The 25,297-nt window shown below is 36.8% G+C and overlaps 1 protein-coding gene across 3 annotated transcripts in view; it reads right to left on the reverse strand.

Annotated features, from left to right (window-relative positions):
* FAM120C (family with sequence similarity 120C) overlaps positions 1–25,297 on the reverse strand; it is a 163,543-nt gene that overhangs the window by 125,915 nt on the left and 12,331 nt on the right. For all 3 annotated transcript variants that reach the window (XM_038587517.1, XM_038587516.1, XM_038587518.1), the window contains exons 2-3: positions 12,514–12,760; positions 10,952–11,034 (exon numbers count right to left, since the gene is read on the reverse strand). In XM_038587517.1, the coding sequence (XP_038443445.1) occupies positions 10,952–11,034; positions 12,514–12,760 (330 nt within the window). The remainder of the gene's footprint in view (positions 1–10,951; positions 11,035–12,513; positions 12,761–25,297) is intronic.

Genomic DNA, 25,297 nt, shown 5'->3' on the forward strand with positions numbered 1-25,297 from the left:
GTGCTAACACCTGAAAATCAGCACAACAGGCCCCTCCCCCAGAAGAACAGCTACAAGGACAAGTTCCAGGGGAAGTCAAGGGACTTAAAGTATACAGAAACAGAAGACACTACCCATGTTTTGTTTTGTTTTTTCTTTTTTTTTTTGCTTTTTGATTTCTGTTTGCTTCCCCCCCTCTTTTTTTCCTTTCTTTCTTTTTCTTCTCGTTTTTCTTTTTTTCTTCCTTTTTTCTTTTTCTCTTTTCTTTCCTTCTTTCTCTCCTCTCTTTTTCTCCTTTTCCCAATACAACTTATTTTTGGCCACTCTGCACTGAGCAAAATGACTAGAAGGAAAACCTCACCTCAAAAGAAAGAATCAGAAACAGTCCTCTCTCCCACAGAGTTACAAAATCTGGATTACAATTCAATGTCAGAAAGCCAATTCAGAAGCACTATTATAAAGCTACTGGTGGCTCTAGAAAAAAGCATAAAGGACTCAAGTGACTTCATGACTGCAGAATTTAGAGCTAATCAGGCAGAAATTAAAAATCAATTGAATGAGATGCAATCCAAACTAGAAGTCCTAACGACGAGGGTTAACGAGGTGGCAGAACGAGTGAGTGACATAGAAGACAAGTTGATGGCAAAGAGGGAAACTGAGGAAAAAAGAGACAAACAATTAAAAGACCATGAAGATAGATTAAGGGAAATAAACGACAGCCTGAGGAAGAAAAACCTACGTTTAATTGGGGTTCCCGAGGGCGCCAAAGGGACAGAGGGCCAGAATATGTATTTGAACAAATCATAGCTGAAAACTTTCCTAATCTGGGAAGGGAAACAGGCACTCAGATCCAGTAAATAGAGAGATCCCCCCCTAAAATCAATAAAAATCGTTCAACACCTCGACATTTAATAGTTAAGCTTCCAAATTCCAAAGATAAAGAGAAGATCCTTAAAGCAGCAAGAGACAAGAAATCCCTGACTTTTATGGGGAGGAGGAATAGGGTAACAGCCGACCTCTCCACAGAGACCTGGCTGGCTAGAAAGGGCGGGCAGCATATATTCAGGGTCCTAAATGAGAAGAACATGCAACCAAGAATACTTTATCCAGCAAGGCTCTCATTCAAAATGGAAGGAGAGATAAAGAGCTTCCAAGACAGGCAGGAACTGAAAGAATATGTGACCTCCAAACCAGCTCTGCAAGAAATTTTAAGGGGGACTATTAAATTCCCCTTTAAGAAGAAGTTCAGTGGAACAATCCACAAAAACAAGGATTGAATAGATATCATGATGACACTAAACTCATATCTTTCAATAGTAACTCTGAACGTGAATGGGCTTAATGACCCATCAAAAGTCGCAGGGTTACAGACTGGATAAAAAAGCAGGACCCATCTATTTGCTTTCTACAAGAGACTCATTCTAGACAGAAGGACACCTACAGCCTGAAAATAAAAGGTTGGAGCAACATTTACCATTCAAATGGTCTTCAAAAGAAAGCAGGGGTAGCCATCCTTATATCAGATAAACTAAAATTTACCCCAAAGACTGTAGTGAGAGATGAAGAGGGACACTATATCATATTTAAAGGATCTATCCAACAAGAGGACTTAACAATCATCAATATATATATGCCCCGAATGTGGGAGCTGCCAAATATTTAAATCAATTAATAACCAAAGTGAAGAAATACTTAGACAATAATACACTTATACTTGGTGACTTTGATCTAGTTCTTTCTACCCTCGATAGGTCTTCTAAGCACAACATCTCCAAAGAAACGAGAGCTTTAAATGATACACTGGCCCAGATGGATTTCACAGATGTCTACAGAACTTTACATCCAAACTCAACTAAATACACATTCTTCTCAAGTGCACATGGAACTTTCTCCGGAATAGACCACATACTGGGTCACAAATCGGGTCTGAACCGACACCAAAAGATTGGGATCATCCCCTGCATATTCTCAGACCATAATGCCTTGAAATTAGAACTAAATCACAACAAGAAGTTTGGAAGGACCTCAAACACGTGGAGGTTAAGGACCATCCTGCTAAAAGATGAAAGGGTCAACCAGGAAATTAAGGAAGAATTAAAAAGATTCATGGAAACTAATGAGAATGAAGATACAACCATTCAAAATCTTTGGGATGCAGCAAAAGCAGTCCTAAGGGGGAAATACATCGCAATACAAGCATCCATTCAAAAACTGGAAAGGACTCAAATATAAAAGCTAACCTTACACATAAAGGAGCTAGAGAAAAAACAGCAAATAGATCCTACACCCAGCAGAAGAAGAGAGTTAATTAAGATTCGAGCAGAACTCAACGAAATCGAGACCAGAAAAACTGTGCAACAGATCAACAAAACCAGGAGTTGGTTCTTTGAAAGAATTAATAAGATAGATAAACCATTCGCCAGCCTTATTAAAAAGAAGAGAGAGAAGACTCAAAATAATAAAATCATGAATGAGAAAGGAGAGATCACTACCAACACCAAGGAAATACAGACGATTTTAAAAACATATTATGAACAGCTATACGCCAATAAATTAGGCAATCTAGAAGAAATGGACGCATTCCTGGAAAGCCACAAACTACCAAAACTGGAACAGGAAGAAATAGAAAACCTGAACAGGCCAATAACCAGGGAGGAAATTGAAGCAGTCATCAAAAACCTCCCAAGACACAAAAGTCCAGGGCCAGATGGCTTCCCAGGGGAATTCTATCAAACGTTTAAAGAAGAAACCATACCTCTTCTACTAAAGCTGTTTGGAAAGATAGAAAGAGATGGAGTACTTCCAAATTCGTTCTATGAGGCCAGCATCACCTTAACTGCAAAACCAAAGACCCCCACCAAAAAGGAGAATTACAGACCAATATCCCTGATGAACATGGATGCAAAAATTCTCAACAAGATACTAGCCAATAGGATCCAAGAGTACATTAAGAAAATTATTCACCATGACCAAGTAGGATTTATCCCCGGGACACAAGTCTGGTTCAACACTCGTAAAACAATCAATGTGATTCATCATATCAACAAGAGAAAAACCAAGAACCATAGGATCCTCTCATTAGATGCAGACAAAGCATATGACAAAATACAGCATCCATTCCTGATCAAAACTCTTCAGAGTGTAGGATAGAGGGAACATTCCTCAACATCTTGAAAACCATCTACGAAAAGCCCACAGCAAATATCATTCTCAATGGGGAAGCACTGGGAGCCTTTCCCCTAAGATCAGGAAGAAGACAGGGATGTCCACTCTCACCACTGGTATTCAACATAGTATTGGAAGTCCTAGCCTCAGCAATCAGACAACAAAAAGACATTAAAGGCATTCAAATTGGCAAAGAAGAAATCAAACTCTCCCTCTTCGCCGATGACATGATACTCTACATAGAAAACCCAAAAGCCTCCACCCCAAGATTGCTAGAACTCATACAGCAATTTGGCAGCATGCAGGATACAAAAATCAATGCTCAGAAGTCAGTGGCATTTCTATATACTAACAATGAGACTGAAGAAAGATAAATTAAGCAGTCAATCCCATGGACAATTGCACCCAAAAGCATAAGATACCTAGGAATAAACCTAACCAAAGAGGTAAAGGATCTATACCCTCAAAACTATAGAACACTTCTGAAAGAAATTGAGGAAGACACAAAGAGATGGAGAAATATTCCATGCTCATGGATTGGCAGAATTAATATTGTGAAAATGTCAATGTTCCCCAGGGCAATTTACACGTTTAATGCAATCCCTATCAAAATACCATGGACTTTCTTCAGAGAGAACAAATTATTTTAAGATTTGTGTGGAATCAGAAAAGACCCTGAATAGCCAGGGGAATTTTAGAAAAGAAAACCATATCTGGGGGCATCACAATGCCAGATTTCAGGTTGTACTACAAAGCTGTGGTCATCAAGACAGTGTGGTACTGGCACAAAAACAGACACAAAGATCAATGGAACAGAATAGAGAACCCAGAAGTGGACCCTGAACTTTATGGTCAACTAATACTCGATAAAGGAAGAAAGACTATCCATTGGAAGAAAGACAGTCTCTTCAATAAATGGTGCTGGGAAAATTGGACATCCACATGACGAAGAATGAAACTAGACCACTCTCTTTCACCATACAGAAAGATAAACTCAAAATGGATGAAAGATCTAAATGTGAGACAAGATTCCATCAAAATCCTAGAGAACACAGGCAATAATACCCTTTTTGAACTCGGCCACAGTAATTTCTTGCAAGATACATCCACGAAGGCAAAAGAAACAAAAGCAAAAATGAATTATTGGGACTTCATCAAGATAAGAAGCTTTTGCCCAGCAAAGGATACAGTCAACAAAATGAAAAGACAATCTACAGAATGGGAGAAGATATTTGTAAATGACATATATCAGATAAAGGGCTAGTTTCCAGGATCTATAAAGAACTTCTTAAACTCAACACCATAGAAACAAACAATCCAATCATGAAATGGGCAAAAGACACGAACAGAAATCTCACAGAGGAAGACATAGACATGGCCAAGACGCACATGAGAAAATGCTCTGCATCACTGGCCATCAGGGAAATACAAATCCAATCCACAATGAGATACCACCTCACACCAGTGAGAATGGGGAAAATTAACAAGGCAGGAAACCACAAATATTGTAGATGATGCGGAGAAAAGGGAACCCTCTTACACTGTTGGCGGGAATGTGAACTGGTACAGCCACTCTGGAAAACTATGTGGAGGTTCCTCAAAGAGTTAAAAATAGACCTGCCCTACAACCCAGCAATTGCACTGTTGGGGATTTACTCCAAAGATTCAGATGCAATGAAACGCCGGGACACCTGCACCCCGATGTTTATAGCAGCAATGTCCACAATAGCCAAACTGTGGAAGGAGCCTCGGTGTCCATCAAAAGATGAATGGATAAAGAAGATGTGGTTTATGTATACAATGGAATATTACTCATCCATTAGAAACGACAAATACCCACTATTTGCTTCAACGTGGATGGAACTGGAGGGTATTATGCTGAGTGAAGTAAGTCCATCGGAATAGGACAAACAGTGTATGTTCTCATTCATTTGGGGAATATAAATAATAGCGCAAGGGAATTTAAGGGAAGGGAGAAGAAATGTGTGGGAAATATCAGAAAGGGAGACAGAACATAAAGACTCCTAACTCTGGGAAACGAACTAGGGGTGGTGGAAGGGGAGGAGGGCGGGGGGTGGGGGTGAAAGGGTGACGGGCACTGAGGGGGGCACTTGACGGGATGAGCACTGGATGTTATTCTGTATGTTGGTAAATTAAACACCAATAAAAAATAAATTTATTAAAAAAAAGAGATCAAGAACACAATAAATAAAATTTAAAATACACTTAATGCTATAAATGCCAGGCTAGATGAAACAGAGGAATGAATTAATGATCTAGATAACACATTAATGGAAAGTAACCAAACTAAGCAAAGAAAGAAAAGAAAATTATGCAGATTGAGAATTGTCTTAGGGAACTCAGTGACTACAAGTGTAATATATTAGCATTATAGAGATCTCAGAAGAAAAGAGAAATAATGAGGCAGGAAATTTCTTTAAAGAAATAATACCTGGAATCTTACTTATTCTGGAGAAACAAACAGATATGCAGATCTAAGAGGCACAAAGATTCCCAAAAAAATCAACCCAAAGAGGTCCACACTAAGAAACATAGTAATTAAAATGGCAAAAAGTAGTGATCAAGCAAAAACTTTAAAAGCAAGGTAAACGACAACCCCATAAGTGAACAGCAGATTTTTCAAGCAGAAATAGCGCAGGCCAGAAGGAAGTAGCATGATAAAGTGGCATTTAAAGTGCTAAATGGGAAAAACTTGTAGCCAAGAATACTCTACCCAGCAAAGCTATCATTCAGAATAGGATACATAAACAGTGTATCAGATAAAAACTAAAGGAGTTCATGACCACTAAACCAGCCCCACAAGAAATATTAAAGGGGGTTCTTTGAGTGTAAATGAGACCAAAAGTGAAGGCATGAAAAGTAAAAAACACAAAAGCAATAAAAATAAATATTTCTGTAAAAATCAGTAAGAGAGTCATAAAATAAAACGATGCAAAATATGACATCATATACCTAAAACGTGAGAGGGGAGAGAAGTAATGGGTTTAAAATTAAGCAACCGGGACGCCTGGGTGGCTCAGTGGTTGAGCCTTTGGCTCAGGGTGTGATCCTGGAGTCCTGGGATCGAGTCCCGCATCGGGCTCCTTGCAGGGAGCCTGCTTCTCCTCTCTCTGCCTGTGTCTCTGCCTCTCTCTCTGTGTGTCTCATGAATAAATAAATAAAATCTATAAAAAACAAAAATAAAAATTAAGCAACCATCAATTTAGTACAGACTGCTATATGTAGAGATTATATACAAATCTGATGATAACCACAAATCAAAAAACAGTAATAGATATGCAAACAATGGAAAGGAATCAAAGTATATAACTAAAGAAGCCAACAAACCATGTCAAAGAGAAAGAGAAGAAAGGACCAGAGAAAATCTACAGAAACAACAACAGGTAACAAAATGGAAAAAAAATACATATCTATCAATAATTACATTGAATGTAAATGGACTATATGCTCCAATCAAAAGACATAGAGTGCCAGAATGGATTAAAAAAATAACAAGACCCATCTATATGCTGTGTACAGTTTCAGACCTAACATACCCGCAGATTTAAAGTGAGGGGATGGAAAAACATCAATCTTGCAAATGATTGTTAAAAGAAAGCCAGGGTGGCAGTGCTTATATCAGACAAGACAGATTTACAAAAAAAAAAAAAAAAATGTTGCAAAAAAAGGCAGAGAGAGACACTATATAATAATAAAAAGGCTAATCCAGTAAGAGGATATAGTAATTGTAAATATATATATAATCAACATGGGAACACCAAAAACATAAAGGAGTTAATAACAAATATAAAGGAAATGATTGATAGGAATACAATAATAATAGGGGACATTAACAACCCACAGATATTGATGAACAGATCATCCAAACATAAAATCAATGTGGAAACAATGGCTTTGAATTACACCTTGGAACAGATGGGATTTAACAAGACATATTCAGAACATTCAATCCTAAAACACCAGTATATACATTCTTTTTAAGTGCATGTGAAACAGTCTCCAGATCGTACGGCAGGCCACAATACAAGTCTCAAAAAAATTTAAAAAACCCAAAATCATATCATGTATATTTTCTGACCGTAACACTATGAGACTAGAAATCAACCACAAGAAAAAATCTGGAAAGAGTACAAATACATGGAGGTTAAATAATATGCTACCAAACAATGAATGGGTCAACCAACAAGTCAAAGAAGAAATAAAATATTACAAGGAAACCATCGAAAATGAAAACACAGTGACCCAAAATTTTTGGGATGCAGCAAAAATGGTTCTAAGAGAGAAGTTTCTAACAATTCAGGCCTACCTCTAAAAGCAAGTCTCAAACAAACAACCTAACTACATACCTAAAGGAGCTAGAAAAAGAACAAAGAAAACTCAACCCAGCAGAAAGAAGGAAATAAGAAAGACTACAGAAGAAACAAATGACATAGAAATTTAAAAAACAATAGAACAGATAAATGAAACCAGAAGCTGGTTCTTTGTAAAGGTCAACAAAATTGAAAAAAACTCTAGCAAGACACATTAAACAAAAGAGAGAGGACCACAAAAAAAAAATCAGTAATGAGAGAGGAGAAATTACAACCAACACCACAGAACTTCAAACAACTGTTAACAGAATATAATGAAAACATATATGCCAACAAATTGGACAACCCAGAAAGAAATAAATTCCTCGAAAAGCATAACCTACCAAAAAGTAGAAAATTTAAACTATCAATTAACAGCAATGAAATTCAATCACTAATCAAAAAACTCCCCCACCCTAAAAAAAGTCTAGGACCAAACCGCTTCACGTTCGAATTGTACCAAAGATTTAAGAAGAGTTAATACCTATTGTTCTCAAACTATTTCAAAAAATAAAAGAGGAAGGACATCTTCCAAATTCATTCCATCAGGCTAGTATCATCTTGATACCAAAACCAGATAAAGACATCACAAAGAGAGAATTACAGGCCAATATCTCTCATGAATATAGATGCAAAAATCCTCAACAAAATATTAGCAAATCGAATACAACAATGTATTAAAGAAATCATTCACCAGGATCAAGTGGGATTTATTCCTGGGATGCAAGAGTGGTTCAATATTTGCAAAAACAATCAATGTGATACATCACATCAATTAAGAGAAAGGATCAAAACCATATGATCATTTTAATAGATGCAGAAAAAGCATTTGACAAAGTACAACATCATTCATGATAAAAACCTTTTGCAAAGTAGGTCTAGAGGAAACATACCCTCAACATAATAAAGGCCTTATATGAAAAAGCCACAGTGAACATCATACTCAATGGAGAAAAACTGAGCTTTTCCTGTAAGGTCAGGAACAAGATAAGGATGTCAACTCTCACCACTTTTATTCAACATAGTACTGGAAGTCCTACCCACAGCCATTAAACAACATAAAGAAATAAAAGGTATCCAAATTGGTAAGGAAGAAGCAAAACTCTCACTATTGCAGATGACATGATATTGTATATAGAAAACCCTAAAGACTCCACCAGAAACCTACTGGAACTCATTAATGAATTTAGTAAACTCTCAGGATACAAAATCAATGTACAGAGATCTGTTATGTTCCTATACACCAATAATGAAACAGCAGAAAGTGAAATTAAGAAAACAATCTCACTTATAATTGTGCCAGAAACAAAAAAATATCTACGAATAAGTTCTCTGAAGACTATAAAATACTGATGAAAGAAATTCAAGCTGATGCAAAGATATTTCATGCTCATGGGTTGGAAGAACAAATATTGTTAAAATTTTTCTACACTACACTTTTTCTATACTACCCAAAGCAATCTATACATTTAATGCAATCCCTATCAAAATACCGAAAGCATTTGTCACAGAACTAGAACAATGAATGCTAGTATTTGTATGGAACCATGAAAGACCTCCAATAGCCAAAGCTATCTTGAAAAAGTAAAACAAAACTGGAGGTATCAGAATTCCAGATATCAATTTATATTACAAAGCAGTAGTAATTAAAACGGTATGGTAAACTAGTATAAAAATAGACAAATAGATCAATAGACTAGATCAGAAAACCCAGAAATAAACATACAATTGTATGTTCAATTAAACTTTGACAAAGAAGGAATGAATATACAACAGGAAAAAGTCTCTTTGACAAATGGTGCTGGGAAAACTGGACAGCTGCATGAAAAAGAATGAAACTGGCCCACTTTTTTACACCATACACAAAAATAAACTCAAAATAGATTAAAGACTTAAATGTGAGACCTGAAACCATAAAAATCCTTGAAGAGGTCACAGGCAGTACTCCTCAACAATGGCTGTAACAACATTTTTCTAGACATGACTCCTGAGGCAAGAGAAACAAAAGTAAAAAAACTACTGAGACTATAAGATAAAAAATTTCTGGGACGCCTGAGTGGCTCAGCAGTTGAATGCCTGCCTTTGGCCCTGGGCATGATCCTAGAGTCCCAGGATTGAGTCCCACATCAGGCTCCCTGCATGGAGCCTGCTTCTTTCTCTGCCTGTGTCTCTGCCTCTCTCTCTCTATGTGTCTCTCATGAATAAATAAATAAAACCTTAAAAGAAAACAAAATAAAAAGTTTCTGTGTAGCAAAGGAAAACAATCAACAAATCGAAAAGGCAACCTACTGAGTGGAAGAAGATATTTGCAAATGGCATGTAAAATAAAGGGTTTGTATCCAAAATATACGAAGAACTGATACAATGCAACACCCATAAAAACAATAATCCATTTAAAAATGGGCAGAAGGTGAACAGACATTTCTCCGTAAAAGACATACACACAGCCAATAGATGCATGGAAAGGTGCTCAACATGGCTCATCATCAGGGAATTGCAAATCAAAACTAATGAGGTATCACCTCACACCTGTCAGAATGGCTAAAGTCAAAGACACAAGAAACAAGTGTTGGTAAGGATATGGAGAAAAAGGAACCCTTATGTACTGTGGGTGGGAATGCCGCTTTGAAGCCACTGTGGAAAACAGTATGGATGTTCCTTAGAAAGTTAAATAGAAGTGCCTTACAATCCAATAATGGCACTGCTGGGTATTTACATAAAGAATACAAAAACACAAATCAAAGGGATACATACACCCCTATGTTTAAGGCAGCATTATTTTCAATAGCCAAGCATGGAAGCAGCCCAAGTGTCCACTGATAGATGAAAGATAAAGAAGTAGTATATATATACAATGGAATGTTATTCCAATAAAAAGGGATGAAATCTTGCCATTTGCAATGACATGGATGGATCTAGAGAATGTAATGCTAAGTGAAATAATTCAGTCAGGAAATATATGGTTCCACTCATATGTGGAATTTAAGAAAGATAAAAAACAAAGGGAAAAAAAGAGACAAACCAAGAAACAGACTCTTAACTGTAGAGAACAGATGGTTACTAGAGGCAGGGATGGGTATGGAGATGGGTTAAATAGGTGATGATGATTAAGAAGTGCACTTGTAAAAAAAAAGAAAAAAAAAAAAAAAAAAAAAAAGAAGTGCACTTGTCCTGATGAGCACTTGATGATGTATGCAATTGTTGAATCACTATATTGTATACCCGAAACTAATATAACACTGTATGTTAACTATACTGGAATTAACATAAAAACTTAATAAAAAAAGATATTAAGGGTATTGATCATAATTATAATTTTCTGCATTTAAAATATTTTAAGCCTAATGAAAGGTAATTACTCTATCAAAACGCCAATGGAAAAAAAACCCCAATATCCCCTAGACATGGATGCATAAGCAGGAAATGGGGCACTTTACCTTAAGAGATGCAAGGGGATGTTCTGGTCCCAAGAGGCTCCAGTGAAAAGCAGCCAGGTCCTCGTCTGGGAGAATGTGGTTACCTATAAAGTACATTTTATCATTTTTTGACTGTACAAATGTTTTCATAGAGCCTTCAGGCCATGAAAGGACTTCTGGGAAAGAAAATAATCAAATAATTCACACAGGTGTAGGTTCTCAATGTAATATCTATAGTATCTATGTGTTGATTACCTACTTTGTATCACCTACATTTTATGTTTTATCATTGTAATAATCACACATAGTAGTATTATTATCCCCATCTTACAGATAAGGAAAGTGAGGTTCAAACAAGTTTGGTGACTTAGCCCAAAGTAGCTTGGTTAATAAGTGCCCCCACCAGGATAAGAAGCAGACTCCAAAGCCCATGCTATTATCTATCACCTAGTCATTCTGCCTTTTATAATAGCAGCCACAATTACAGACTGCTTAGTAAGTGCTGGGCATTTTATATCTCATTTAATTTTGTCAATAACACAATGAAGTGTACTATTCCATTTCACACATGAGGAAATTGAAACCAGGAAGTTATAACTTCAGGGATTTGTCATAGGCCTAATTCTAAAACCTGTACTGACTCCTTTAGATGAGCCAAAACCAAATCCTTTGGGATTTTAAGCAGAGGTTACACCTGACACAATATATTAACCTTCATGCTGTCAGTACTTGGAAAGCCACCTGAAAACATAGTCAACTCTCAAGATATTCGGGTGGCTCAGTTGGTTAAGCATCCAACCCTTGGTTTCAGCTCAGATCATGATCTCAGGGTCCTGGGATCAAGTCCTGGGTTGGGCTCTGCACTCAGCAGGGAGTCTAATTTAAGAGTCTCTCTCTCCTCCTCTACTACCACTCCCCCCACTTACATTTTCCCTCTATCTCAAATAAGTAAATAAGTCTTTAGGAAAACATAACTCTCTGCAATTTACTTTTAGATGTATATTTAAAAGATAAATTGATGGATGGCTAGAATGGACAAGATATATGATAAAGCAAATATGGGAAAATGTTAAGGGAAGAATATAGGAGGTAGATGTAGGATTTATAGGATTTTCACTACCAAATTCTTTCAATTTTGCTGTGTGTTTGGAAATTATCATAATAAAATGTTAGCAAAACAGAAAGAGAAAAACGTATACAACAATTTGTGTTCTTGATCTAAATTGAGACAGCAGGAAAGAAATGCAAATGCTCTGAAGGGGGAGCCAAAGCTATTTAGAGTTATTAAAATGTTTGGCCTAAGACAGTACTCTACATAAAATAGTTATGGAATATAACAAAAAAAAAGTCTTACAAAAATCAAAATAATTTTCTAGGATCCGGTGTTAAATTCATAAGACAAACATGCTGAGTTTCCAGTAAGAATTCCAAAAGCCTGCTGAATTTTCCCCAGCATAGTGTTGGCATGTGGACTTTAAAAGGATAAATTCAATAATGATAGGCTAAATTGCTCTGGTCTTCATGTCTTAACATTGGAAGAGGAAACTTTACCAATCACTGGAATCTGTTCTTTGGATACCTACCTAGCAAAGCAGCAAATATGGGAAAATTCATCCGCTTCAAGCCCAGCTGCTTGGCTACCTCCTGCATCAGGAACTGATTGGTAGTAAGATTCTTCCCATTCCAGCTCAGCTTCAGAGCATGGGAACTGTAGTAAGAAGGAATATTGTAGAGAGCATACTCGGAGTCATGGGCAAGAAGGCCATGGAAGCCATTTTCCCTGAAAAAAGCCACCACTTCCAAATGGTGGTCTTCAAGGCTCTGAAAGACCTAAGAAGGAAGAAGAGAGGAACATGTAATGCAACAGAAACTGACTATATTTGGTTAGAAGTTCAGAAGGTTAGTAACTAAATGTTATAGTTGAAATTTAAGATCACACATGGCTGAACACATTACTCTATAAAAAAAAAAGTCTCTCCTAGTTTCAAACTTGATTATTCCTACTATAAACAAACACAGTATTATCTATGTATTCATTGAAATGCCCAGTCCTTTCATGAAACTGTGGTGTAAGGCTCTTCAAGAGAATACAGAAATTAACATGGTATATATTACTTAAGTTTCCACTTCAACAATAACAGAGATATCTGGGATCCCTGGGTGGCTTAGCGGTTTAGCACCTGCCTTTGTCCCAGGGCGGGATCCTGGAGTCCCAGGATCAAGTCCCACGTCGGGTTCCCTGCATGGGGCCTGCTTCTCCCTCCTCCTGTGTCTCTGCCTCTCTCTCTCTCTCTCTCTCTATCATAAATAAATAAATAAACAATTAAATAATTTAAAAAATAACAGAGATATCTTTGTTAGAAATATAATAAAACTATTATTTATTGCTCAGCACCTTCTATATTCCACATATACTTTATATACATTATCTCATTGTCAGAACAACTATGAGCAAGGTATATATGGATGAAAAAACTTACATGTGGAAATAGACAAAGAAAGGTTAAATAACATAGTCAGAATCTGATTTTAAGTTAATCTAATGTCTTTTTCTCCTCTACCTAACACCTTTTAAAAAAATCTTTGCTTGTGGGCATCTGGGTGGCTCAGTTGGTTAAGCCTCTGACTCTTGGTTTTGGCTCAGGTAATCATCTCATGGGTTGTGGTATCTAGCCCCAGGTTGGGCTACATGCTCAGCAGGGATTCTACTTGAAGCATCTCTCCCTCTGCCCCTCCTCCAAATCACGTGTGCTGTGCTGAGTCTAAAATAAATAAATCTTTAAAACCTATCTATTCATGAGACACACAGAGAGAGGCAGAGACATAGGCAGAGGAAGAAGCAGGCTCCCTGTGTGAAGCCAGATATGGGACTCGATCCCAGATCCCAGAATCGTGCCGTGAGCCTAAGGCAGACACTCAACTGCTGAGCCACCCAGGCATCCCTTAGGGACATTTTAGACCACAGAGCACCCAAACAGGGCACTTCCAGCAGGAAGACATCAGAAACTTCACCCTATTTTAGGATTGGGAAAACTAAGACTATGAGAGATTGGCTGCTCCTAAAGCTGCATAATGTTTATGAGTGTACACGAGATTCAAACCCAGGCTGTTCTGACTCCAGAATGCACTATTTCTATTGTACCAGGCTTCTTCCTGGAGAGCAGCATTTTTTATGTAATAGAAACAGACCTTTAAGTGTCCTTCCTGTGTATGCCTCTATCGCTGCACTTAGAGCATCCTGAAATAATCTGCATACTGGTTTTATGGTGCTAACTTCCTTGACTGTGGAGACTTTATCTATTCCTGGCTCCAACATGAAACTTGGAACAGAGTAATATGAATAATAACTAACAGATCCTGAACATATATTATGTGCTAAGCAATGTCCTAAGTACTCTGCATTCATTAAATCATTTAATATTCAATCTTAGAAGGCCATAACTATTATTATTATCATCCCCATTTTTACATTGCTACTCCTAAGGTCACATGGCTGGAAGGAACAAAGCCTGGATTTTGGCTCTAGAGCCTGTGGACCTATATATTTTTGTTGAACTCAACTGACCTTTTATTTCATTTAAATTATAAAAAATGGTAGTTTTCTGGAATCTGACAAGAATTTCAATGCATTAAGCTTCTGTTAGGCTAAAAAGGGTCTAGTCACAGTAGATAGTTATGTCACACATTAAGTCCACAAGGGGAGGGAAACTGATAAATAGATAGCAAAGAAATATGTGTATATGTTTGTTTTCCAAGTAGGAGAACCAAAAATCTTTACTTTGTACTGCAACATATTTACACATAGAGTTATGTTGTTGTTTTTTACCTAGAGTTATGTTTAACTCCAATTGGGTCAGGGTAGTAGTAGTTTTATGCTGCCCCCTGGTGATAGTTTCTTCCAGCATACCTCTCATACAAGTCACTCCTAGAGCATCTATTTGTACAAAGCATAGTGCTAAGTATACTTTCCCTCTTATCACAATCAGACCATGTAGATGTTATAAGCCGCTTCTTACAGATGAGGAAACTGAGGCTCAGAGAAGCAAGGTGCCATGCTCAAGGCCACAGAGCATCCCAAATAACCATCAACAGAAAAAATGGTTAAATAAAATGTGGAATAACCAGAAGAGGCAATGTAATTTAGCTATAAAAAGGAATGAAGCACTGATTCATTCTACAACATAAACAAACTTAAAAACACTACAGAGTGCAAGAAGCCAGACACAAAGGCCACATATTATATGATTCCTTTTATATGAATTTTCCAGAATAGGAAAATCCATTGAGATGGAAAAATAGATTAGTGGTTTCTAGAGACTAGGGGAAAAGGGAAATGAATGACTGCTAGAAGGTAGTGGGTTTCCTTTTAGGGTGTTAAAAATGTTCTGGAATTAGTGATCACAGTTGCACAACTCTGAATACAATTTAATTATACACTTAAAATGGTTATTTTTGGTGTAGCTGGATGGCTCAATCGGTTGAGTGGCCAACTCTTGATTTCAGCTCAGTCATGACCTCAGGGTTTTGGGATCAAGCCCTGTGTCAGCGACTACACTCAGCAGGGGGTCTGCTTGAAGATTCCCTCTCCCTCTGACCCTCCCCCCACTCACATGCATATTCTAAATAAATAAATCTTTTATGTGACTAAAAAAACAAACCACATAAAATTTATCATCTTAACCATTTTTAAGTGTATAGCTCAGTAGTGTTAGGTTTACCGTTGTTGTGTGTTGTTAGGCACACCGTTGTGAAACAGATCTCCAGAACTTTTCAATCTTGCAAATCTGAAACTCTAAACCCCTTAAACAACTCTGTTTCTCCCTCTCCCCAGCTCCTGGAAACCACTGTTCTACTTTCTGTTTTTTTTTCTACTTTCTGTTTTTATCAATTTGACTACTTTAGATACCTCATATAAGTGGAATCATACAATATTTATCTTTTCTATGACTAACTCATTTCACTTAACATAATATCCTCAAGGTTCATTCACATTGTAGCATGTGACAGGATTTCCTTCCTTTTTAAGGCTGATGAATATTCCATTCTATGTGCATACCACAATTTCTTCATCTGTTCATCAGTGGACTTATGGGCTGCTTCCACTTCTTGGCTTTTATGACTAGCACTACTATAAACATAGATGTGAAAATAATCTCCTCAAAAACCTGTTTTCAGTTCTTTTGGGTAAATACTCAGAAGTGGAATTGCTGAATCACACAGTAGTTTCATTTTTAATTTTTAAAAAGAACCTCCCTATTGTTTTCCATAGAGGTTGCTCCATTTTATATTCCCACAAACAATCTACAAGGTTCTAGCTTCTCCACAAATTCACCAACACTTGTTCTTTTCTTTCTTTTTTATAGTAGCCATTCTAATAAGTATGAGGTGATATCTCATTGTTGTTTTCATTTGTATTTCTCTGATAATTAGTGATGTTGAACATCTTTTCATATGATTGTTGGTCATTTCTGGCATACTTTCAAGAAAATTCCAGATATCAAACACCTATAAATACTTCATTATCTGTAACAGATAGAGTTTAAAAATAACAAAGCTATCATTTCACCAAAGTTAATAGTTTCTTAATACCTTAATATCCAATCCCTACTCTATTTTCCAAGATTACTTTAAAAATGTCTTTTGAGTTTATTTGTTCAAATTAGGATCCAAATAGGGTACCCATGCTTCATTTGACATGGCTCCTAAGTACCTTAATTTATTTATTTTTTTTTAATTTTTTTTTAATTTTTATTTATTTATGATAGTCACAGAGAGAGAGAGAGAGGCAGAGACACAGGCAGAGGGAGAAGCAGGCTCCATGCACCGGGAGCCCGACGTGGGATTCGATCTCGGGTGTCCAGGATCGCGCCCTGGGCCAAAGGCAGGCGCCAAACCGCTGCGCCACCCAGGGATCCCAGTACCTTAATTTATAACAGCTGCCCTTGCCTTTATTAAATGCCATTTATTTGTTCAAAAACCATCACTCATAATTCAAATTACAAAGGTAATATGGATTACTCAACAGATGGTGTTGGGATAACTGGACATTCATTTGAGAACAGTAGGATAACCATAAAAATAACAGAAGACTTCATGGGGATTTTTGAAAATAATTTCAGAGTGGGGAAAGTTTATGTATAAGAGAAAACCCAGTAACAGTAAAGAGAAAGATAAATCCTCTTGACTAAATAAAAACAAAACACTTCTGTTTGGGAAAAGCCAAGGTAAGTAAACTCAAAAGACAAATGACAAACTGCAAAAAAATCTGCAACTCATAGTATAAAGGGCCAATTTCTCTAACGGAAAAGGATAAAACTTGACAAGAAAACAGTTCACAAAAAAGGTAGACAGATTGTAAGCATGTAAGATGGTGATCAAACTCACTTGTGATAAGAAGTGAAAACTGAAACACTACTGAAAGATGGTATTTCAACTATAACATCACCAAATGTTATACTGGTAAAGGAAACAGGCACATACAAATATTGAAAGTAGGCATGAAAATCATACAATCTCTAGGGAGAAAAATTTGGCAAGATCTGTCAAAACTACAAATACACATACCTTTTGACTCAGTAATTTTGCTTCTATGGATTCATCTTTTAGATACGTAAAGCACTTGGAACAACACAAATGCGTAAGTATAAGCAACAGCATTGCAACTGTACAAGTATTCATTGTAGCATTACTGTAATAGCTGAAAACTGGAAAAAAATCTAATTACCTGCCCATCAATAAGGGACTGGTTATATAAATGATAACATATACATACAATGGAATAGAGTGGAACCATAAAAAACAAGGACCAAACTCTTACATACTCACATGGAAAAATCAGCATGATGTGGCAAATAAAAAAGCAATGTACAAATTATGTATGGTATACTTCCACTTTTTGAAAGGTATATTTATGGTGTGTGTGTGTCTGTGTAACAAATAGTTATAAGTATTTGGTTTCATATGCATAATAACTTTGGAATAATATACAACTAACTGATAATATTGGTCAACTCTAGGGAAAGGAATCTAGTAACTAGGGACAGGAGTGGAAGGGAGATTTTCTTTTATCATATATCCTATTGTACCTTTTGAATTTTTATAATATGAATTGCAATACTTAATTGAAAAGATAAATTACAACTGAATAAAAGTAGAATATACTCCAGGTAAAAAAAAAATCAAAGAATACAGAAAGCTGTATGGTGGAAAGTAATATAGGCATGCCTCAGATATTATAGGTTCAGTTCCAGAGCACTTCAATAAAGTATCTCAATAAGGCAGGCAAATGAACTTTTGGTTTCCTAGTGTATATAAAAGTTATGTACTATACTGTAGTCTATTAAGTGTGCAATAGCATTATGTGCAAAAGTACATCCCTTAGTTTAAAAATACTTTATTGCTAAAAAACACTAACAATTATCTGAGCTTTCAGCAAGTCAATCATTTTGGTGGTACAGGGTTTTGCCTCGATGTTGATGGCTGCTGGCTGAACAGGGTGGTGGATGCTGAAGCTGGGGTGGCTGTGGCAATTTCTTAAGACAATAAAGAAGTCTGCCACATTGATTGATTCTTCCTTTCAGGAATGATTTCTCTGTGGCACCTGGTGCCATTTGATAGCATTTTACCCACAGTAAAACTTCTTTCAAAAGTGGAGTCAATTCCTTAAATCCTGCCACTGTTTATCAACTAAGTTCATATAATATTCTAAACTGTTTAATGTCATTCCAACAAGCTTCACAGCATCATCACCAGAAGCAGATTCCATCTCAAGAAATTATTTTCTTTGCTTATCCATCCATAAAAGGGAACTCCTCACCCATTAATTTTATCATGAGATTATGGCAATTCAAGGTTCTACCTCCAATTTCAGTTCTCTTGCTATTTCTACCACATCTGTAAAAGTACTTCCTCTGTTGGTCTTGAAGACCTCAAAGTCATCCATGAGGACTGGAATCAACTTCTAAATTCTCATTAATGTTGATATGTTGACTTCTTCCCATGAATCATGAATGCTCTTAATGGCATCTAGAAGTCAATTCTTTCCAGAAGATTTTCAATTTACTCTGCTCAGATCCATCAGAAGAATCACTATCTATGGCAGCTACAGCCTTACAAAATTTCTTAAATAAGGTTTGAAAATTGAAATTACTCTTTGATTCATGGGCTGCAGAATGGGTGTTATGTTAGGAAGCATGGAAACAGCATTCATCTCATGTGTATCAGAGCTCTTAGGTAACCAGGTGTACTGTCAATGAACAATCATATTTTGAAAAGATTCTTTTTCTGAGCAATAGGTCTCAATTATGGGCTTAAAATACTCAGTAAACCATGTTGTAAACAGATGTGCTGTCATCTAGGTTTTGTTTTTCCACTTATAGAGCACAGGCAGAGTCGATTTAGCATAATTCTTAAGGGCCCTAGGATTTTCAGAACAGTAAATAAGCACTGGCTTCACCTTAAAGTTACCAGCTGCATTTGCCCCTAACAAGGGTTAGCCTGTTTTGAAGATGTGAATCCAGGCACTGACTTCTCTTCTCTAGCTATGAAAGTCCTAGATGGCATCTTTTTCCAATAGAAGGCCATTTCATGTACGTGGGAAATCTGTTTAGTGCAGCCTCCGTCATGAATTATCTTACCTAGATATTCTTGATGACTTGCTGCAGCTTCTACATCAGCACTTGTTGCTTTATCATGCACTTTTATGTTCTAGAGATGGATTCTTTCCTTAAATGTTATGAACCAACCTCTGCTAGCTTCAAACTTTTCTTCTGCAGCTTCCTAGAATTAAGGAGAGTTAGGGCCTTGCTCTGGATTAGGCTTTGGTTTAAGGGAATGTTGTAGCTGGCTTGATCCAGATCACTCAGACTTTCTCTATATCAGTGATAGGGCTGTTTCACTTATAGTTCATGTATTCAATAGAGTAGCATTTTTAATTTCCTTCAAGAATGTTTCCTTTGCATTCACAACATGGTTATCTTTTGGGCACAAGAAGTCTAGCTTTCAGCCTATCTCAGCTTTCCATATGCCTTACTAAGTTTAATAATTTCTTGCCTCTAATTTAAAGTGAGAGACTGTGCCTCTTCCTTTTATTTGAATACCTGAGGCCATACTAGGGCTATTAATTGGTCTAATTTTAATATTCTTATGTCTTGGGGAATAGGGAAGCTAAATGGCTGGCTAGTGAAATAGAACACAAACAAAATTTATTAAGTTCGCCATTTTATATCGGTGAGGTTTGTGGCACCCCAAAACAAGGACTATAGTAACATCAAAGATCTCTTGGGCAGTCCCGGTGGCTCAGTGGTTTAGCACCGCCTTCAGCCCGGGGTGTGATCCTGGAGAACCGGGATGAGTCCTGCGTTGGGCTCCCTGTACAGAGCCTGCTTCTCCCTCGGCCTTTCTCTCTCTCTCTGTCATGAATACATAATAAAATGTGTTTTTTTAAAGATCTCTTGATTACAAATCACCATAACAAATATATTAATGAGGATCACCTGGGTGGCTCAGCAGTTGAGTTTCTGCCTTTAGCTCAGGGTGTGATCCTGGGAATTCTGGGATTAAGTTCAGCATCTAGCTCCCCGTGGGAAGTGTGCTTCTCCCTCTGCCTATGTCTCTGCCTCTCTGTGTCTCTCATGAACAAATAAATAAAATCTTTAAAATATATATATTAATGAGAAAGTCTGAAATATTATGAGAATTACCAAAATGTGACGCAGAAACAGGAAGTGAATAAATGCTGTTGGAAAAATGGCACCACAGACTTGATGCAGGGTTGTCAGAAATCTCCAATTCGTAAAAAATGCAGTATCTGTGAAATGCAATAAAGCAAAGGGCAATAGAATGAGGTATGCCTGTAGTCCTGTCATCCCCCATTCCTTGAAGTTACTCCTATTTCAGGTCTCTCCTCTGAGGAGTAGGTCTAGGGGTAGGCTGGGAATATATTTTCTTAAACCATTTATTGAGGTATCACTGACCTACTAAAAGCTGTACATAATTCATGTATACAATTTTAATTTAGAGATAAGAATCATCACCACAGTCTATGCCATAAACATATCCATGTCCTCCAAAAGTTTCCTCCTGCCCTCTTATTTTTTTGTAATAAAAGCAACCTAACATAAGAGCTACTCTCCTAGCAAAGTTGTAAGTACACGATACAGTATTGTTAATCACAGGAACTATGCTGTGCAGGTCTCTAGGACTCATTTGTCTTGTATAACCAAAACTTTGTACCCTTTGACTAATACTTCCCCAATATTTCCTCCTCATAGCTCTTGGCCACCACCATTCTACTCTCTGCTTCTAAGTGACAATTTTAGATTCCTCATTAAGCGGGATCATGAAGTATTTTTCCTTCTGTGTCTTGCTTATTTCACTTAGCATAATGTCCTCCAGGTTCATCCATGTTGTCCTAAATGTCAGGATTTCCTTTTTAAGGCTGAATACTATTCTAATTGTATGTATATACCATATTTTCTTTATTCATTCATCCAACAATGGACACTTAGGTTGTTTTTAAGAACACCAACTGATTGTCACAATGAGGCAAGTTTAAAAAACAGTGCTCTCTAGTCAGATCACACAGCATGGCAATGAAATCCTGACCAGGGCAAGGAAGAAGCCTTCTAGCCACAAGACCCCTCAGAATATCTGAGTAGCCCGGCCCCATTTCCATGTATGATGACTACTATCCTCTGTAAGCAGAATGACTTCCAGTCCCTGGCTCAAATCAATTCAGTTCAGTTGTTTACCTTCTAATTTTTCAGGAGTCTAAAATTATTTAGGTGAGCTTAAACAACATACCCAAACAACTAAATGGAAAAGCAGCACATTTGAGCCTCAAACAAAGTAAGAGGTGAAATTCTTAACTGCCTACAGCTTTTAATTGCTATCTCACTGTTCAGTACAACAAATATGAATTGAGGGGCCTTCTAAGTGCCAGGATGCAGAAAGCACAGAGTAAGACACTTAATATACCATAAGTTATAACCACAGGGTGCCATGGAAACATAAAGGAAAGGCACCTAACCAGTCAATAGGGCAATGCTTTCTACAGGAAGCAACACTTATTTATAAAACCCAGGGGAAAACAGCTCTCTGAGGAAAGTTTAACGTCTCATTTCCAATCACCAATAGACAAAAGCAGTGGCTTTTAAATTGTGCTTCCCAAACAAGTATTTGGGTAGATGGAGAATTGGACAAAACAATCAGACAGGAAAGGTACTCCTACTTTCTCTTCAATCTGAGCTCATATTCTCCATCTTACCTATTTTATATTTTGGCTCTTTCAGAAATATTTTATTGAATATCTGCTACTAAAAACAGCTAGAAGTATTTATCACTAGAATGCCATCTCCATGAGGGCCAAGATTTCTTGGTCCACTTTGCTTACTGCTGGATTGTCAGTGCACTAAATAATTGCAGAGTAGGAAACCAATGAGCCATTTTGACTCTCAACAAATATTTACTGAACCAGGCACTGATACATGTCAGGCATTGATCTAAGTGTGGAAATACAGTAGTGACCAAGAGCCCCAAATTCCTATTCTCATGGTGCTGACATTCTAGTGATTAATACTTCATGATAGGCACTGGGCTAAGTATTTTAAGATGTATTTCATTTACCTTTCTAGCTCTGTGAAATGGGTATCACTTCCTTCTTTTTTAATAGAAAAATTTAAATAGTTTGCTTCAAATCACACAGCTAGCCACATGGCAGAACTTGAATTTGAACCTAGTTAGGTCTATCTTCAAAATAATGTTCTTTCCATTGAGTATATTATTTATCAAATAAAGGCAACTGGAAAACTGACCATTCACTAACTTCAGGTCAATTCATAAAGTAATACAAAGAGCATGGGGCCATAAAGAATAACTAACTAGATTGTGAGCCTGTTAGTTGCTGTGATTATATTATATCCATTAGGTTCCCTAGAAGCCTGCCTGGACTATAGAAAGAGCTTAATCCAGAAGCAACACTACTTTCTGACCTCGTCAATACTTCCTCCAACTCATCCCAAATTCTCTTGGATTACTAGCCTCACTCCCATCTACCATGTTACATACACCAAACTAGTGGCAGAGCTCTGTAGTCTACCTCCTCCATTTGTTCTCACTCCCAAAGCAAAAAGATATCAGAGATGACAAGGAAGCATCACTTTATAAGAAAAGTCAAAGGGAGGAGTGGATTATGTATAAGTCTGCTTTAGCAATAGAAATATAGATGGTTTGTAGTTCAGGTGCAAGCCCTTTGTGCCTTGAAGTCTAACTACTGAAAAGGTGAAGACCAAAACTGTTGAAACAACGTTTCATCACTACACACTGTGTAGCCCAACAACTATTAAGAGACCAAACTATAAAGATGAATCTGAAGAATAATATAGAATCCAAAAGTAAGAATAGCAGCAATAAAAAAATCATAGCCAATTCAAGCCAACATCAACAAAGTGGTCTTCTCTCCGGACTGTAGGAATCTCAACGATCTACACACATGCATTGTAGAGTCTTTGCCATTAAATATCTCCATCAGGATGGAGGTAGAATACCAATCCAGTGTTTAGTAAAGGTTATTAGTAAAGGTGCTAATTTTCATTTACAAATACCCAATTTTAGTAACCTTAATTACTATTAGGCTGCTACTAATTACTATTAGATTTTTTAAAATCTGGTGTGGCTCATAAGGGGGCTAGAGACTCTACTTTGAGAATAACCTTTATCATCAGAAGATACAGTAGGCATTTCAGTTATCTAGTGGAAATATGTTTAAACTCCAGTGATGGGTAAGTCATGGGAAGTCACTTAGCTTCTCCATCTATAAAATGGAGATTTTGCGAATTCCTTATTGTAAGACTTACAAATTACTTACATGCAGGCTCTGAAAAGGTGGTTATGAAATAAATTATAGCCTGTTTATTTTGTAGATATGAAGTCTATAGTATGTACTACTCTCTAGGTCATCGGAAATCATTTGAGACAAGTAGATACCAGTATAGATGCCTCTTCTGCCCAAAGCAAATTTTCAGGATTGAAAAATCAGAAAGCCTGATACAAGGTATCCTTAGGAATAAGAGAAGAACAAGAGTCTAAGGTAGCCTTTGGGTTACCTAGGAAAGGAAGACAGGAACTGCAGAGGACAAAGACGGTGAGAAATTTCTAAGAGTCCTTGAACCAAAGGTTGTAAATGCATTCAAGGGCTGGGTTAAGAAAATCAACTGCCAGAAATGTAATTTTTAAACTAAACCATGCTGTGGGTCTTAATGATATAAACATGCAAGATATTGGGGTTTACATTTTAAAAATTCAAAAATTAATAACACAAAAATAGAAAAAGTTCATCATTACATTTGTGTATGTGATTTATTCCCCTTTAACTTGGAACAGGAAGTCTGAGGTGTTTCTTACGTGCCAAGAAGTCAATATTAGGTCTTATATTTTTGGGTTAGGATGTTCAGTAAAGAATTTAGCCTTTGGCCCTTTCATTGGGAATGATAATTTTATCCTATTTCACAATGGAAAATAGTTGTTTAGAAATTTAGGCATTTCTTAACAGACATTTTGCACAGTGGTGTGTGTATGTGTGTGTGTGTGTGTGTGTGTGTGTGTGTGTGTATATATATATATATATATATATATATAGTAACAACTCCCAAGATATTTGTAGAATTCTGGTGTTCCAATAATAGCATGCTTCATTTTCAGTACCATAGCATAGTAATTCAGTATCTCCACTGTAGCTCCTCCTTCATGCCATAAACCTTAATTGAGAAAGACTAACTGAACAGTATTAGTTCCTTTTCATAAAATAAAAGACCAGAGAGCCTTTCCCGGAATGTAACAGACAATTTCACAATTTTGGGGATGTAGTTCAGGCCATTACTTTCATTTCTTGGAATTCAATTTCAGCACAGGAAAGTAAGTCAGTTTATCACCTGCCAAATGAGTTTCCCAAAGGCATAATTTTGCTAGGAATGAGCAAATACAACCATACATTTGTGAAGCTATTTTAGAATAAACCTCCTTTTATTCAGAGTGCTTGGATGAGTTGCAATGTCAACCAAACAGGTCAAATAACTTTATTTCAATCTTTGCTAGTGCATCAAATGCCCTTTGGACACCAAATAAGTCCCCCCTCCCTCTTTTTTTTTTTCAGTGTCTTTGATACCATGCCTCAACTAGGCCAAACTATAGAAACTATAGTTTTATATAACATGCATCTAATAAATCAAAGTGTTCAACTGTGTTTGGTGTAAACCACAATGTTAATCACTAGTTCCTGACATGATTCATTTTGAACATTTTTGCACAAAAACTAAATCCCTAAGAAGTGACACGATGAAAATCTTTAAGTCCTTATGAAGTGTTTCTGCT

Source organism: Canis lupus, chromosome X (assembly GCF_011100685.1).
Source record: "Canis lupus familiaris isolate Mischka breed German Shepherd chromosome X, alternate assembly UU_Cfam_GSD_1.0, whole genome shotgun sequence".
Taxonomy (NCBI): Eukaryota; Metazoa; Chordata; class Mammalia; order Carnivora; family Canidae; genus Canis; species Canis lupus.